This window comes from Miniopterus schreibersii (assembly GCF_964146895.1).
Source record: "Miniopterus schreibersii genome assembly, chromosome: 19".
NCBI lineage: Eukaryota > Metazoa > Chordata > Mammalia > Chiroptera > Miniopteridae > Miniopterus > Miniopterus schreibersii.
Window position 1 is genome coordinate 17,061,629 of NC_138119.1, and position 18,768 is coordinate 17,080,396.

An 18,768-nucleotide genomic window follows, 5' to 3' on the forward strand; every position below is an offset into this window, starting at 1 on the left:
TACTTTACAATTTTGAATGTTTTATAAAGTTGACATTTTAAAAGGCCAAATAGTTTCCTTTAGTCAAAAATTTCTCGTACTTATATGTCTTTAAAACCTTAATTTTTCTTTTTTACATTTCAGATTGGTGTATTTGTATTGTAACATATGTGTTTCTCAGCATTATATATTGATATATATGTGTCACCCTTGATTTTAGCATTTTTTGGTCTCACTAATAAAATATTAATATTTGAGAATATTAATCTGATGAATAGAGCACCATATAGGAATTTCTAATTGTGTTACCATTAACTTTTAAGTTTTACTATTTGCATTTGTAGGTATTTATCCTATTTGTAGGTATTTTCAATTTTATACTATGTAAATTTTATACTATGTAAACATTTTCATAAAAAGTTTATCTAGGCACTAAGCATGTATCTAGGTACTAAGGATAAATTATATGGATGAACTGTTTTACTGTTATTTTTGCAATGAGTGTAATAATATAAGCAGAAGTATTTGTTTTTTATGGGCACATAGTCATTTTTTTTGTTTTATGATATATAAATATCTAATATTATATATACTATAATGTTTGTTGCTTTTGTTTTTGTATTTCTTCTGCAGAGAGTGATAATGAACTCTCTAGTGGAACAGGTGATGTGTCTAAGGATTGTCCTGAGAAGATCCTGTATTCTTGGGGAGAATTGCTGGGAAGATGGTAAAAATTTATTTTTCTTACTGAAAATTTTATGTTTATATAATTGATTTGTATTAGTTAGGTTTTGTATTACATAATTTGTTGTATTAAAATCTTTGTGTTCATAGATTTTAATATTTTAATGTACTTTTTAAAAACATAAAAGTTAAAATAAAATTCCTAAGTGCTCTGTGTTTACCTAGGTCTTCCCCCCAGTATGGTCTTATATAACTTACTTTTGAAAGACATATTTGCCTTATTATTTTACCAGACATAACATTGCTCAGAGGAGTGAATTTTATGCTCTATTGCCAACACATGTAGATATCTGTTGTTAAAGGGGTACATTTTCCTTCTCTACTAAGATGATTACCACTAAAAGGGGCTATAGAGTTTAGAAATACTCATTTCACCACTGATTATAAACTGTAACTCAGTCTGTTTTAATCTTTCTGACTAAAACTTTTACTTTACATTTTGGGATTTTTATCTGGAACTACAAAAAAAAGATACTCTGTTTATATTTATTATAATTAAGTTTTTAAAAAGGAGAATCATGAGTATCATATGCTGGTAAAATAAACAATCTTGCCAATAAAAAGATTCCGCCATGCTAGTGTAGACATATGGAAAACACTATTTTTTTTTTATTGAGTATGCATATCAGATTACATGCATGCAGGTAGTCCAGGAGGAACTACAAAGTCTGGGAAGACATGCTTTGTTTTGTTTTTTAATATAGTAAAGTAGAAGAAAGAACAATTAAAACTACTCTTATCTTGAGAGACAAATGAATGTTACTTATCGTGATCTCCTATACATATCCTAAGAGACTCCTGAGTTAATTTGGAGGTATGTATTTATAGATCCAAGGGTTGGAAGCTTATGACTTTTCATTGTAAAATCTGGATACTAGGTTCATCAAATTCCTAACCAAAGTGTTGAGCCAATTATGTTTGTGAGGAGATGCTCTAGGAAGAAGAGAGGGCCAGCTGCCTCACCTTTATTAAACAAAGAAAATGTAATTTATTTTATGTGTACAAATATAAAATAACACATCTCAGAATTTATCTAACTCATAATTAATAGGGAACCAGTAAGATATTAGAACCAATCAAGTGAGGATTTAATTAAGAGATTTGTATTCTGCACTTAACAATTCACCTGCACTGCATGAACAGGAATCATTTGAATAGCTAGATACAAAAGACTTTTGCATTATTGTCAGGTTTCTACACATCATTGCCTATCTGTGGAGAATTGTAAATTAGCCTCGTCAAAGACAAATAAAGGCATACACCCCTATGGCATCAGGTAATTCTCAGAAGCTCCGGCATTCCATTAAAATGATGTTCAGCAACCTCTTTGGCCCGTATTAAAAATGTTTCACAATTTTCCCCTATACTATATCCAGAAGTTAATTTATTCATGTAAGCATTGTCCACCTACCTAAATTTATCTCACATGTTTTACTGATTTTGATTAGTGTTGTTGCCCCTATTACTTTATGATGAACAGTTTTCAATTTAGATGGCCCCAAGTTAGTATTAAAGTAAAACTACTCATGATACTTCTTAAGCCACTTAGGTAGATTTTATTCAAAGGTGGGGGTGGCTATCATGATGGGTATAAGGATCACTGAAGTGGTCTTGCAGTGGGGGAGAAAGATTGGGCTCAACTTCAAATACAGCGAAGAAAAGTGAGAATTTACAGCTAGGGAGCAGGGTGGAGGTCAGTAGATGGAAAATTACTAAGAAGAAACCTCAGGGGTAATGTGGAATCCTGGCTAAACTGACCTAACAAGGTTCTTGCTGAAGGCAGATCAGCATGCTCAGACATCACCTTGGAGTGGTAGAAGATGAAGAACCCAGCTGAAAATCGAGGTTGATCAGATATTAAGGATGGGGGATTCTGTTAAGGCGCCCTCAATGTTTAACTCACCCTGGCACCAAAGCCCCTGGTTTCTGGTCCCTTTGACCCCCCATCACCTCTACATTCCTTTTGGAACATGGAGGTTAATTTCTCAGAGGGTGTGAAACAGCTGGTTTGGGGGTGGTGAATGGTGCAGGGGTCTATTTCGTCCTGCTGGTGCCCAGGACTGCAATCCTGTAGGTTAAGTTCCCTGTCAAAACTCTAAACCAACAAGCTGGACTTCTCTGCTTCATTCTTTGGCCTCTCAGCAGCTTGGGCAATTGGGGGCATGTTGACCATGAGCCTGTGACCCACTTTCAGCTTCAGGATCCCTTCTCCCCATCCCCCATCACACACATACACCATCAGCCATCTTGCCATACATTCCTCTAATGGGATTCAGATGTTTTTTGTGTGCCTCTAAATGCTGCCTAGAAATATTCAGTTACACATTTGTTATACCGCGTAAGTTCATAGGGTGATTAAAAAAAAAGTAAATGAGAGGAAGAAGAACCTTTCCTTGATGGTGGAATTACATGGTTCACCAAAAAAGAAGATAAGATCAGGAAAAGTAGTCAAAGACATCTCAGAGCTTAAACTCTGTCATTATCTCATGCCCTCCCCCGTTCTCTCTTGAGCCAGGCTTATCCTTTATATAAATTCATTAATATACATTTCATAACACCAGCAGTTCAGCAGTGGTGAGGGGAGTATGAATGCCTTATTTTCTTGTTTTCTCAGGCACAATAACCTCAGTGCACGACCGAAAGGGCTGCCCACACTGGTGAAGAGCGGTGTCCCTGAAGCTCTGAGGGCAGAGGTGTGGCAGTTGTTAGCAGGCTGCCATGACAACCAGGCAATGCTGGATAGATACCGACTTCTCATCACAAAGGTAGGAAGCTCTTTTCATGTTATATTCCTGGGACAACATTTAAAATAAACCCTGTTTTCATAACTCCGATAGCCATAAATGCTTTGGACCTATTTCAAAACTCTGTCAGTGTGGTGCAGTGAATAGTTCTGCCTTTTGTTCAGAACCCTTCTTGGATAGTGGTAAACAAGGCACCATAGTCAGCTGCAGGCACTTTATGCCTTGGCTTTCATTTTATCCTGTTAATGACTTTCTGATAACTATTTACCAAATTGGAATATATTTATACTTCAAGTGTAATAAAGTAACCTTTTCTTGTTGTTTGAGATTTATATATAGTTATAGTTGTTCACAATATAATTGTCTTCTAGTATAATTTTAAACTCAGACTAACTTAAAATGTAATCAAAAGGCCTTCTGTGCCTATGTGGCCTCACACTTCAATGATGTGTGGACAGTTGTCCAGATCCTTATTCTGTCAGGAGCCCCTGGATCCAGTGTGAATTCCTTTGCTATGTCTAAAAGGCTCATTTTAGAGCATGATAAAGGTCATCCTCGGTCCTACACTGTCTTTCTTCACAGGCCTCACCTCCTAATTTCTTAATCCACTCTAAATCATAGATTTTAAAAATAATAGCAACTTTTTTGTTTTTAAAAAATCTCAATTCATAAGTGTGATTTTTTGATAAGCAAGACTTTGTTCCTCGGGATATATCAACTTTTATAATTCTTTAGGCCCTCTAATTCCTTCTTCCCTTCCTCCTTCTTTGCCCCTTCACTTCCACAAATATTTTTGAGTGCCTAGTGTATTCAGTGACTGCTGAATTCAGATTTTTAAAACTATTTTTCACAATTAATGTTTTCTACAGTGGCATGTGCAAAGTGATCCATGGGAGGATATCTAAAGTTTTATTTGTATATTTTAAATTACAAAATATGAAGCTGCACTGATACTTGCTGTGCTAATGATTGCTCTGCTGTGGTACTGAGACCTCACTAGGTCCTTGGGCCCAATGGCCACTTGTCCCACGTGGTTCAGGAGAGACCTGAGGGAAGAAGGGGCTTGCACACGTTGGGGCTGAATAACAGTGGTGCTCACACTTAGATGTTCACTTTCAGAATATTACAGTTTTTGCAGTTTGCATGTGTTTGATTATGTGGATTTATAGGAAATCTAGTTTTAATTTAACCTTAACTCATAGGATGGATGAACGGTTTGAAAAGATTGCTGTCACAGAACGTTACATAGCAAGATGTTTAAAAAACACTAGTCTATCCCTTCAAGTAAGAACTGATGTTATGATGATGGATGACAACGCCTACTTTGGAAATAAACTTATGTTATAAAGACGGGCATTTGACACATTTGGCAATTTAAATATTGCTATGTGATTTTGTCACTGTTGGTGCACAACTAAGAGGGCTGTCCACGCTGCTGAAGAGCGGTGTCCCTGAAGCTCTGAGGGCAGAGGTGTGGCAGTTGACTACTTATCCAGGGAGTCTTAGAAAACTACATGTGTATATTATTATAAAAACTCTTTATGTCTTCTTACTTAAAAACCTGAAATCAGGAATTTCAAATATAGTTAAACTTGTACAATTAGTTCCAGAGAATTTGGGACTGAATGTTAAAAATATAAAAATAACAGTATAATACAGTAGCTTGGGTGTGTAATAAAAATAAATAATGAGAGAAATAGTCATATATTGGAAGTTTGTGCTATCTGAGCAAATATGTGCACAGACCATAATTTTGGGTGTCAGATACCTTTTTCATATAAATAACAAGCTGTGTACTTTTAATGGCTGCTTATGGGGTAACAGCTAGAGGCTTTGTTAAGATTTCAGACTTTGGGAGAAAAATTAAAATATTATTTGTGAACTCCTGACACTATAGTATATGCTCATATGTGTGATAAGTTTTACCATATATACCAAGTGCCATCTAAGGAACTTGCCCAACGTCCCAAGCTAGTAAGCAACAGAGTTTAAAATTTGAAGCCACTGTCGCCCTCCATAGTGAACTCCTGCGTTTCCTCCTGGATTCTCCCACATATTAATTTGTAATCTTGAGAAGTTGTCCCAACTTTCTAAGGCTCAGTTTCATCATTTGTATAGCAGGGATAATAGGATTGTTACTGGGGTTGTTGTGGGAATGAAATAAAATGATACAGTGCTTGGCACATTGTAAGTATTCAAGATTAGTTTCTACTGTTTTTGCCAGTATGATATTACATCATAACATGATAATAGTAATAATGGATATGGTATCAGTGTATACTTCCACTTTAATAGGTGTATTAGATAACTTCCTGTCACATAATTTTCAGAAGAGCTCATGATGTGAATAACAGCTGATGGAATGGAGAAGAAATCTTTTTAGAAGCATGAAGTGTCAGATTTGTCTTTTTTGTTTTTGTCTTTTCTTTCCTGGCTGTTATATATTATGTAATATTTTAATTCTAAAACTTGACTTTGTAGTGGTTACATGAGTTATTATTTTCGTGGTTACGCATATTCAAGTATATCATAAAGTCAGATAATATTCTCTAAAAGCTACTCCTAATGACTATCTGATATAATCAAGATTGCAAGGCAGGTGTTAATCTCATTCACTTATTAATTCACTCATTCAGTAACTTTATGGAGCATCTTTGATGGGCTGCATCTCTCTATGGTTTTCAACGCTATGTAGACAAAAAGAGTTCATACCCTTGATGAGTGTAGCTTTGGGGGAAGCCAGGCCTATACATGGATAGGTCAAGCATATTCTGATACAGGTTATAATAGGTTTCTTAATCATGTGTGTGGCATATAGATGAGGTAGTGACAGCTCTGCTTGGATGAGCCATGTGGGAATTACATATGTCTGAGCAGCCTAGAAGAGGGAGTGCAGTGTAGGGGGCGTTTATGTAATGACTCAGCTGCCAGTTAGTAACTTGGTTGGATTATCCAGGGAGTCTTAGAAAGTGAAATCAGTGTGTTTTTTCCTCCCCTTACTCCCACCGCAGATATCCAACTACATGCACTGTTTACAGATCAATGCTTGTCCCTGTTAAATGGGAAGAATGAAATGCAAGTTTATTCTTGTTAGAATAAACATATGAAATTAAGAACCTCAGAAAATATGTCATATCAAAATGATATCGCAAGAGAATATTTAATTGGTCACCTGGAATTGATGTAATAGAATTTAACAAGTAGTATCACAATGTCTACTCAATAAATGTTTGAGTACCTGTAGTCTAAGTTCTGTGCTAGGATGGTAATGCATATTAATTTTTAAAATCAGTGAACTGAAAAAATACCATCTATTGCTTAAATATAAGACAGTATAAACTTACAAAGAAGAAGGCGAAGTTTATAAACTACCGAGAGCATGTGCTCAAACCTCTATCAGAGAGCAAAAGGGACAATAGTTGCCATTATTACTTTGGCAGTTGCTGCAAAAACCTTTTGGGAAAATAAATAAAAAAACAACCATTTTAAGATCCTACAAGTTCTCTGCTTTCTTGAACATTGTTTGGACAGATTAAGCTTCTCAGGTTTAACCTTGTTAGATTATTGGTACTGCTCAGAATAAAGCCTGTTCTCTCTCTGTTCTCCAGTGCATTATTGTTGCAGATGGCTTTTAATATAACACGTAGCTAAAGAAAAATTTTTACTCTACTTTGTTGGAATGTATGATAATTCTAGTTATGGACATTCTCAAGAGGAAATATTTAAATTGGTATTTTTCTTATGATTGAGTAACATTAGGTGAATATTTAATTGAAAAGTTGAAAATATGGTTTCAGTTATGTATTTTTTTATTTGATAACTTTTCACATTTAAATTAAACTGTACATCATTTAGTCAGGTAGATGTCTGCTTTTTCTTTACATGGTTTATTTTTTAAAAATTCACTGCAATATGTTCATCAGCCAACGCTCAACACTAAATTTCATTGAGAGACAGGGCATTGCCTGATTACATGCTGCTCTGTTCTCTGGCATCACCTTGTCTGGTTGAGGAAATGAGCTTCTTGATGGAATGGGGCTGTTCCAGCTGGGTCTGTACCACTGGGATGTGGAAAGGCCACGGACTCTTGCACTGATGCGGCCATAACATTTACAACAATTCCTCCAGAAAATTTAGAGTTCTTTAAAATTTATTAACCAAAAAAATAAGGTGGGCAAGGAGAATAAAGAGCACTCTCTGTTGTAATGTAAATACCCTGAACTCGTAGGTCTACCGGAAGGTCCTTATTAAAGGAAACTAGGAATTATTGAAAGATTTTTAAAGATGTGCCTCTTATTTCCTCTTTTCTTGCATAATGAGGGCGGTGCTTTCTTACTATGTAATCATGCCTCTGCTTCTTAGTGTTTCACAGTGGAATTTTCGTCGAGTTTTCTGCCCTCGTCCACTGAGCTCTTTCATCCTGTCGCATCTACACTGGCGCCAGCGCGCAGGAACTAGGGTTACATGCGAACCCGAGGGCGAAAGCTTCCCACCGGCACTGACATGTTTCTGTAAAAAATTAAAAGTAGATCCTTAATTATTTTCATACACATAAATGATGATGTTCTGTTTCTCATAACAAATGTTAGCTTTGTTATCCTCTAAACATAGTAAGTAGTTTTGAGGTAAATTAAAGGTGATTTTCTGATGTTACCTTCATTTTCATATCCTGGAATTAGAGTAGGAGTGCACTGTTTCTAAGGAAGGCTTCTGGGTGATTATTGAGCATAGATGATTCAGTGGCATAAAAGCTATATTTATAGCTATAGACTTAGGGATAAGAGGGAAGCAGTGATCTTCTTAAAACTCACAGATTTTCAAGTGCCTGGAGTTACAGTGGGACCCCTGGATTCCAGTTTCACAATAACTTTACTGACCATATTGGCACATATTTCTAGAGCATATATATTTATATTGTATTGGGTAATAGGGTATGATGAGTTTTCTCCAGGGCTTTTGCTTTGGCTTTGATTTACTTTTCCATTCAAATTTATGTTTAGATATACTTAACATTAATTAGTGTCAAGTTTAAAAGAGGGAGAGATAGCAGATACCTGTACCCAAAGCCCACCCTCCCCCGGCATATTACACACTTTTGCTCATGTTTTGGTAACATTCCCTCTTACAGAAGTATCTATAGCACCCGGCCGAGCCTGGCTCAGCGGCTGAGCATCCACCTAGGATCCAGGAGATCCCGGTTCGATTCCCAGTCAGGGAACATGCCCAAGTTATGGGCTTGATCCCCCATCTATTTTAATAGATGACTTTTACTTTAATATCAGCAAAAGTGATGTGAAAAGGAGCAATTCCATTTAACTTTTAAAATCTTGAGTTCCTTTTTGAAAAGTATAATGGATATTTTTAATTGAAAGCTTATCTTAATTTTTCTACCCATCTGTCTGTCTAGTTGGTACTTAGGTTCTCTAACTAAGATTCCATCTTTTTTTTTAATTTTTATAGAGATTATTTAATCAAAATCTCTATAGCTTTTGTGCTTTCTAGGGGCTTCACATCTTTACTTTGAAGGATTTCAAAGCTCAAGTATGGGCAAGGATGATTTGGGTATATTTACAAAATTTCTCAATTTTTCAGTCCTTTATAGCTGATCATGCAGTCAACAAGAAAATTGATCTTTATTACATATTCTTTAAAATCAGGATTTTCTGAGTAAAAAACTATAATAGAACCTTAAATTAAGGAGTGAAGGTGTTTCCCTAGATAATTTAAATACTCTTGTTGAGGTTGATGAGATGATGATACTGAGCTACAGTTTTTCCAACCAACTTCTGTGGAAAGACCCTTTCCTATTTGAACAGAAAGTAGATTGAGCTTGATCCTCAGGAAAAGACGAGATAGTACCCGAAGGAGAATTGTTGTTCATCTCAGTGGCACAGTGTAGTCTTGCATTAAGTGTTCTGGGACTAATTAATCAGGAAACGACTCTAATTAAAAAGGAAACTACTCTCAGCAGCCTGCTCAGTCAGGGTATTTAATGGAAAGAAACTGTTGGCTTAGCTGCTTTCTGTCCAGCTTCCAGCAACGTTCTTTAGCTGCTTATGTCCCAGTTGAAAGGGGATAATTTAAAGATTTCTAGCAGACTTTATTTGTAGTGATAAACTTTCATATTTAATGGACTTCTTTCAAGTGTAAATTTACACAATAGCCGTAATTTTAGAGTTAGAATATTGTGGTTGATCTGCAAGGCTTTTTAACTTTTAATCTTACCCTGTTTTTTAAATTCTGAAACAAACTATACTATTTAGATATAATCTTAGTAGACAACATTTGGGTATGTGTGTATGTAAATGTAAACATAAACATATATATATAATACGTCATGCAGGATCAAAATAAACATAAATATCTAACAACTATTAGTAAATTTATTTAAATCATATAGGCATTTCTGTTAGCTTAGCAGTTTATTTAGCTTAACCAAAGTCTGTTTAGAGAATTAGTGTATAAAAGAGACTGTTTTCATTTCAAGAGGGTATGTGCATTATACAGTATACGTATTATATGTCTTGTTGTTTCCCAGGCTTATTTGTGTTCCTGTGATGATTATTATGTTCAGCATATCAGATATTTCTTAATTTCCCAAATGGTAATTGATTATGAACAATTAATGAGATCTTTATAATTGTTCTGAATGTTGCTGTTAATTTTACTTTCTTTTTTTTAATTTTATGTTTTTATTGATTTCAGAGAGAGGAAGGGAGAGGGAGAGAGAGAGAGAAACATCAATGATGAGAGAGTCATTGATCAGCTTCCTCCTGCACGCCCCCGACTGGGGATCGAGCCTGAAACCCAGGCATGTGCCCTGACCTGGAATTGATCCACGATCTCTTAGATCCTAGGCCAATGGCTCAGCTGCTCAGCCACGCTCGTCTGGGCATTACTTTCTATCTCCTGATATTTGTCTTAATACATATATAGAATTTTATTAGTTTCTAAAACAGGGAAGTAGCTGGACAAATTAAGAAGATAAGAACTGGAAAGCTACCCTGAGGAACGGTTGAAATTGTAGCTTTCTCTTCCTTGTATCCTTATTACCTATTGGCACACAGTAGACTCTGAGTATGTTTTTATGAAGCTAGTTTCAGTTGTGGCCCTTTAGGATCAGTTTTTTTGTGTGTGCCATTCTTTTAAATCAGTTTTAGCTCAAGAAGGTAAATTTTGTACAAAAAACTGCTGGTACAACACAACCTCAGGCTTACAAACTTCCTAACATGCTTAGCCAGGGCAAACATAATCTTGTGAATTTGGAGTAATTGCTTTTTTAAAGGTAGATGCATTTCTATTACACTTACAGTTTTTCTAAAGAAAGGAAGAAAAAGTTATTAAACCCAAAATGCCACTAGCATGTATTACACATGATGCATGCATCTGATGGGAGCAAGGCAATACCTTGAACAAGGACAGTATGAAAGCCAGGAGCCATGGTTTTTATTCAGGTTTTATGTCTCTGGGCTTACTGTTGTTTAGGGTTTCCTTTGAACTTTGGGTATGTGGATTTCTGTTAATAACTCAGTCAAATGTTTAACTTACAGTATTGTCATATATGTTTAATACATTAATTGATTTAGAAACATGTATTAATTTTCTTTGTGACTCATCTGTGGATTAGATTGATTTCAAATACTGGTATTATAGTTAATGTGGAAGTCTAAAAGTTTAAGCACTCTCAGCTCAAGGTCCAGCGGAAGATGTGTCAGGACTGGAAATAGAAACTAGAGTTACCTGTAATTTATCTATGATTTCTAACTCTCTTTGTAGTGTTTCCCACTGAACATTGCTTCGACGATAAAGTCAGATACTGCTTCTTTGTAGTGTGATAAAGCTGCAGGCTTATTTTCATCAGTAAATAGTACCTCCAGAGACAGAACACTAATGGACAACTAAAAGCTCTCTAGAGCTGGCCTTTCAAATGGTGAGGCATGACAGCACATGTGTGGGACTTGTGCTGGTTGTCTGGAGTGCTCACTATGTCAGATTAGACACTCGGATCACTTACTTTTCTTAGGTAATAGGTCATGTTTAGATTCAACAAGATAGTTATTATTTCCACTGATACTGTTTATGGACCTCTACATGGAATGATTTTATTACCATGCAAGAGGAAACATTTTCTTGGTGCTCAGTTTTATCCAGTTTATACCAAACTCAGTGGTGACTTAAGTCACTGACAATTTTTGAGGATGAGGGCGTCTTCTGGTGGCATATTAACACTTTGAGAGAATGGTTACAATGAAATCAAGACTATGTCTTTTCATTGTGGAGATAGAGATGTTCTCTAAGAATGCCTGCAGCAGTGAAACATCCTTGAGAAACCCACATCTCATTGTGGTAATTGTAAGGATTTTCTGATGGTTCTGTAATGCTTCAGGGGCACTCCAAAGAGTCTTTAAGGATTGCTTAGCCCCATAAAAATATGGCAGTGAAACTAAATGCCAACATTGTGTCACTTTGATCCCATGTAGAGTATAAATTTAGAATACAGTCTAAGGTACCAATTCCATACCTCTCTGCAATCATCCTAATTCAGTCATTGAAACACTGAGTTGATTCTTGAGAATCTGTTCATGCTTCGTTTACACTCAGTTTTAATTTCACTGTTGTCTTTTTGTCAAGAACACTATCTAGGACAGACCTCAGAATTTAATGTACATTCAGAACAGGTGTAGATCTTATTAAATACAGATTTGGATTCAGCACATCTGGGGTGTGGTTTGTGATTCTCATTTCTAACTAGTTCTCATTGCTCCTAGTTCATGAACCACAATTTGAGTAGCAAGCGTCTAGGTCCTAGACCTTAAACTCTAAAATGTTTCTGAAATATTTTTAAGTGGTTATTAACTTAGTGAATGCTTATAATTATTTCTGACTAATTATATTAGTTGAGAAAGATACATATACACAAGTAGCTTACTATTTACTATAAAATTATATATCATCATGGATGGCCTTCATTGTAATACAGAATTTATTACTAAACATTATATTGTTATTAAAAGATGGATAGATAAGGCAATATAGTTTAACAACTAAAATAGTTATAGTTTCTTATCAAAATAATATATATAAAGAAATATAAAATGATAATCATGAAAATGGGTTAAACACAGTTGCCTTATAAGGCTTAAGGTTTTTAAAATTAATTTGTGCTTTATGTAACATCTAAATCTTCTGACATTTGGCTTTTATTTGATGGAAAAGAAGGAAGAAAAGTCAGAGAATCAAAGAAGTAAAAGATGATTTTTCTGAACGATTTTTTCCTCCTGGGTTTTGGCTGTCCACTTTCATTTTCAATTCAAGCATCTTTAATTCTGAAAATGTATGGAGACTCTTAGGTTTTCCATTTGAGCCCAAAGAACAAGAATTAAATTTGACTTCCATTAATCTTCATTCCTGTACTACTCAACCCAGCACATTTAAAATCCAAAGAAGATAAGTGCTGTTCACATTCCTTCTGCTGGGTTATATGGAGAGAAGAGCCCTTTACTTAGCAAACCACGTTACTTTGAAATACTCTGTCCTGGAGATATCAGCTTAATACGGAGGTGAAGGTTATTGGAGGGCAGCCTTTGTTTCGTTTTGGAAGTGGGTGAAGATGTAGCCAGAAAGATATTGTGTCAGACAGTTCTCTAGGAAAACCTGGCCAGTGCCTCTGCTGTGAAAATGAAGTGATGCATAGTAACTGCATGAACTCAAAGAGCCTCTTGATTTGTCTCACCTTTTACAAATCACTCCCAGGAAGAAAATGAGTTTAAATATTATTCATGACATATTTGATCACTGCTATAGAAATAATTATAAGATCTTGAACACACTATATATTAATCGAGATTGTTGATTTAGAGAACATTAGGTTGAATGTTACTAATTGAATTTGTGGGAGTGCTTTTTTAAATGACACTCATCATTCAAGACATGTTTAGTATTATTCTAAATGCTCAAGAGGATTTATTAACTAACTTGTAATTTTCATTTCTAATATGCCTTTTATCTCTCCCTTATAAAGCTACTTAGTTTTGTCTGAGTATCCAATATGGATTCAGGTTTTGTTGGGTCTGGCAAGTATATAATTTTGGGTGGGGGGAGCTCCTTAAGGAAAATAATTTTTCTTTTGGCAAATTTTACAAAGCACATAATGATGTGAACATATTTCTAAGGACCCCTCCAGGGCAGAATGAAGCTTAAGCTAAGCTTCATCTTCTGCCAGTATCATAAATTGAGAAAATACTCTACTTTTTTCCTGTTGAAGTATAGTCCAGTATAATTGGGAAGAGCATAGGTTATATGTTACAACTGGGATTCAAACATGTGCTTTCTCCATCTTCTGTGCTAATGTTAGAGTCCTAGGTGCATGTTTTTCTAACGTGACAACAGTAGCTTTTGAAATGCTTTTCCCACTTCCATCTTTTCACACATCCCGCTTTCCACTTTCCTACAGCCTGGTCACATTGTAGTCAGAGAACTCTTTTTATTTATTTTATTTTTTAACTTTATTTTTATTGTAGATGCTAATACAGATATCTCCATCCCCTCTCCGCCCCTTTGCCCATCCTCACCCAGCCCCTGCCCTCCCTTCCCTCTGGCATCACCACACTGTTGTTTGTGTCTATAGGTTATGCATATATGTTCTTTGGCTAGTCCCTTCATTTCTTTCATCCAGTCCCCCAGCGCCCTTCCCCTGACAGCTGTCAGTCTGTTCCATGTATCCATGCCTCTGTTTCTATTTTGTTCATCAGTTTATTTTGTTCATTAGATTCCATAGAGATCATATAGTATTTGTCTTTCTTGGACTGGCTTATTTCACTTAGCATAATACTCTCCAGGTCCTTTCATGCTGTCACAAAAGGTAAGATTTCCTTCTTTTTTATGACTACGTAGTATTCCATTGTATAAATGTACCATAGCTTTTTTATCTACTCATCTACTTCTCACAATTCTGGAGGCTGGGAAGTCCAAGGTCATGGCACTGGCAGATGCAGCGTCTGATGAGGGCCCACTTCTCATAGATGTGCCTTCTCGCTTTGTCTTCACATGATGGAAAGGGCAAGGGAGCTGTTGGGGATGAATTTATAAGGGCAGTCATCACCTCCCAAAGGCCCCACTTTCTAATACTATCACCTTGAGGGCTAGAATTTTAACATGAATTTTGGTGAGCTACAAACATTCAGTCCACAGAAATAGCCCTTCATAGTTTATAAGGTTTTTTCTATATACTTTCCAATTTTATACTATGAAAGCTTCCTATAATACTGAGTTGGGCCAGTAATAATTACTGCACCCTTTTATTGACGCAGAAATAGAAGCCCAAGGGAAGTTACATGAGATAGACTGATATACATTCTTTGCTTAAAATCTACTTTGAGATATTTTATTTATTTTTATTTTTTTAATTTTTAAAAATATATCTTTATTGATTTCAGAGAGAGGAAAGGAGAGGGAGAGAGAGATAGAAACATCAATGATGAGAGAGTCATTGATCGAGCCCGCAACCTGGGCATGTGCCCTGACCGGGAATCGAACCCCGATCTCCTGGATTCTAGGTCAACGCTCAACCGCTGAGCCACACCCGGCTGGGCTGCTTTGAGATATTTTAAAGTATTACTGGTAAAATACATACTTGGTATATTTTATCCTTTTTTCACAAAATGTTTCATAAATATTGTCTCATTTAATGTATCAGCTAATCATCTGCAATAAGCAAGACACTTAGTGTATTACCTTTTCTCAGATGGGAAATCCAAAGGCCTTATTTGTATGGGTCCTGAGGGACAGTGATGAGAGAGCTCGGTGGCTGTGGCCTAGGTCTCTGATCCTGGGCTGTGTCCGTGCTCTGTCCTGCACTGTCTTCCTTTGTTGTGTAATGCACAACATACACTTGGATCATCAGCATTTTCTCACAGTGTCTTTAGACTGCATCATTGTAGGAAGCACTTAATACTTTAAAGAATCCACAGGTAATAAATGTATATAAATTTTTTGGTAATATCTCCTGATTGCTTTTGGATTTTTTTCCTCCTTTATTCTCTTCTGGAAAATGTGCTATGAGTAAAACTGCTTTTTCTCTGTCTCAAAATGAACTCCATGATACTTCCAAAGTGCCGTGTACCTATACTTTGAATTATGAATCAACTAATTAAAAAATTTAAAGGACTTTCAGGCCAAAGGGACTATTTAAATGCTAAGTAATCTGCTTTGGGATGAAAATGCATGTTTTGAATGTTTATATTTAATAATTTTTATGTACAACATTTTTAGAGATTTTTTTGAAGGTTTCTTTTTTTCTTTCTTTTTTTCTTTCCCTCCTCCCTCCTTCCTTTTCTTTCTTCTTTCCTGGTACAGAGCACTGTTCTGTAAAAGGTATAGTCTATCTTCTGCCAAGCCTGCAAATCTAATTTTGGAACAACTTCTGCAGGTGATTTAAGTATAGAAGGTAGACTGAGTGTTCATTTTGCTTTTGATTTATAAGTGACATCTGTTTGGAACTAAACTTTCTTTCTTTTTAGAAGCAGAAAAAAAAATTTATTTTGAGATATGTAGGCCAAAGGCAGATGATCTGAGCAAAACAAAAAAATTTCAGAAAGAAAGCACAGTACTCAGTAGGCTTTTGAGAAAAAATTGCTCAATGATGAATGCAGGAAAATGTGTGAGTATGTTTCATGGCCTACGTAGAATATAGGATATGTCTTTTCTTTTCTGACCCACTCTCAAAGAGAGGCTGTAAAATTGCCGAGTTCAGTAGTGCTGACTTAGAGCACTTAGAACACTATCTGTGGTGTGAAGACAATAACCTTTATGTACCTTACGCTCAGACTTCATGCCTTTGTGATGAGCACAGACACCAGCTCATGGGTTAACTTCTGCTACATTTCGATTCTCAACCTGGCATTTAAAATTTGTAAAATGCTGATTTAACCTTCATTTCTCCCCTCAAGTCCGTGTCATTTCTGTATTTCTTTAGTTATTCAATGCTTTTTGGTAATGATAAAAATATACATTGTGTTGACTTTTAGAAATGTTTTTTCATATACTTTTCAGACTTTAATGTAAGACATCTTAGCCATGTGCACACAGCGATATTTTAAATAAATTATAACCATATTTTAAATCAAAATTGGGCAGCAGTTGGCTTTTTGTTCACTTCATAGGAAACAAAAAGGAAAAAGGTGCTGAGTGCTTCAAACTACATTCAATGCAGTAATCTCCTTGAAATCACACTCTTTCTGAAGTGTCTTATTGCTACTAGGAAATAAAACAGGAATGAATTCCAGCCTTGAATGCATTTTGTGGACCTGTATATATCATTCACAGTGCACCTTTGATTCGTTTGTCCCCATGATTAACATTTTATTGGCAGTATTATTGTTTAAAAAATTATAGTATATAACTGGAATGCAAGTTTTTGTGGAATTAAAATAAGCCAACAATAAGATTATCATTTAACATTTAGAACAGAATGGTTAAATTGTCTTTGTTGCTAAGGGCAAGCAAATACTAGAGGACTTTCTACTATTTTTTCCCCCCTGTTTCACTTGGTAAGGAAGGCTGTCCTATGTTGAGTGTTATTTGAGAAGTGTAGGTCATCAGCCACAGCATTGGGAATCTTTTTGTCATGCTGAATTTTTTCACTGGAATTTGGTGTGGCATTTGCTTTAGATAGGATTTGACCTGTCTAACCAGCAGACACTAGTATGCTATTCTTTATCAGTAGTTTTCTGTAACTCCTATGTCTATAATCTTTGTGTCCCAGCCCAAATTTATAATATTGTTAACGGGCACCCTTGTGAATATAAAAATTTCAGGGCTCTCAAGAACTTCAAAAAAGCATCTGAAGTCGCTATTGCACGCTTCATGTGGTAAGCACCTAGTTTAGTAAGTGAGGCACATTAGGTGTGTGAATGACTTTCTCCCTGTCGTCTGGAGAATAAGCTGACTACAGCTTCTCTCATTTCCAGTAGCATTTGCCTGAGACATGAAGAGTATTTGCAACAGCTGTACTCAGAATTCTTCACAAACATGGATTCTTATGAAAATTCCCTCAAATATAAGGAACAAATTAGACATAACCTAATATTTTTATTCTAATAAAAATGAGTAAGTAAAATGGAAGAAAACAAAACGAAACAAAAACAGACACCTTAGTCTAGTTCTCCTGCCCACTGTTTTGTTAATAGTGGTGTTTAGACCAGTGTTTTAGAGAAATACAGTACATCCTCATGTTACCTAGTAATTGACCTTTTTCTCTTGATTCTGTTTATGTTGGTTAAATTCACTTTATGCAAAGTTAAAATTTACAAATATAAAGACATTCCAGGAATATTGAGTCATTGTCTGAAATTTTCCAAAACATTTTAAACATCCATTTTGTGCACAAAAATTTTAATTGTAATAGTGCTGTATATCTACTTTATTAGGAAACTCAATGGATTAGAGTTCTATTTATAATTGTTTCATGTACTTAGAAAGGAGAAACTTTATTGGTGGAATAACATTTATTATTGTGATCATTATTGTTTGAGTGTCATGATTTTACTGTATGTTACAATCACTTGGCCCTCTTCATTCTCTTGAAGATCTATAAGCAATACTTCCATATTTAATACCTTCACTCATGAACAACACCAAGAATTTCATTTCCCTCTGGGGCATACAGCTGTTTCCATCCTACTCAATGCCATGTCAGGGCATAAAATCATCTTGACAGAAAGCTCTAAATTATAAATAGTCCCATAATGACATTCAGCTTGGGCGGTACATTTATAAAAGGAGTTATTAAGGAAAATGTCATTCTAACCCGTTACTATAAGGAAAATTCTTCACATTTCTGCAGCTCTCTTTTGGTCCCCAGATAATATTTGTACATGTAAGCATTTAAATGGCTAAGGCTATCAAATTTACATATATAAAGACATACTAGGGATATTGGATAAATTTTTTCTCAAATTTTCTAAAATTTTTCTGTCACAAATACATCTTAATGCATGCCTTCTTTCTGTGAAGACTGCTGAAAGACTGGAATATTAATACTCCAAGGTTTTGATATTATTCTAAAGGCATAGCTCTGCTAATACTTTATATAGGATAAGAGAAACAAAAGAATCAGAAGTTGATTTATTTCATTGGTATCCTATAAGTAACTTCAGAATATTGGGTATTGAATAAAATTTTGTGAGCACTTTTTTCCTAATGTACATGCTGAGTATGGATTAGTTCGTGTTAGTGTTCTGATTTTTAAATACCCAATTAATTCTGGCATCTTATTGGCACATTTAAATCCTATGAGAATCTG

General features: G+C 35.4%; 1 protein-coding gene across 2 annotated transcripts in view; it reads left to right on the plus strand.

Annotated features, from left to right (window-relative positions):
* RABGAP1L (RAB GTPase activating protein 1 like) overlaps nt 1-18,768 on the plus strand; it is a gene marked incomplete at its 5' end in the record, with an annotated part of 365,222 nt that overhangs the window by 93,224 nt on the left and 253,230 nt on the right. For both annotated transcript variants that reach the window (XM_081121358.1, XM_081121362.1), the window contains 2 exons: nt 613-706; nt 3,338-3,488. In XM_081121358.1, coding sequence (XP_080977484.1) covers nt 613-706; nt 3,338-3,488 — 245 coding nt within the window. The remainder of the gene's footprint in view (nt 1-612; nt 707-3,337; nt 3,489-18,768) is intronic.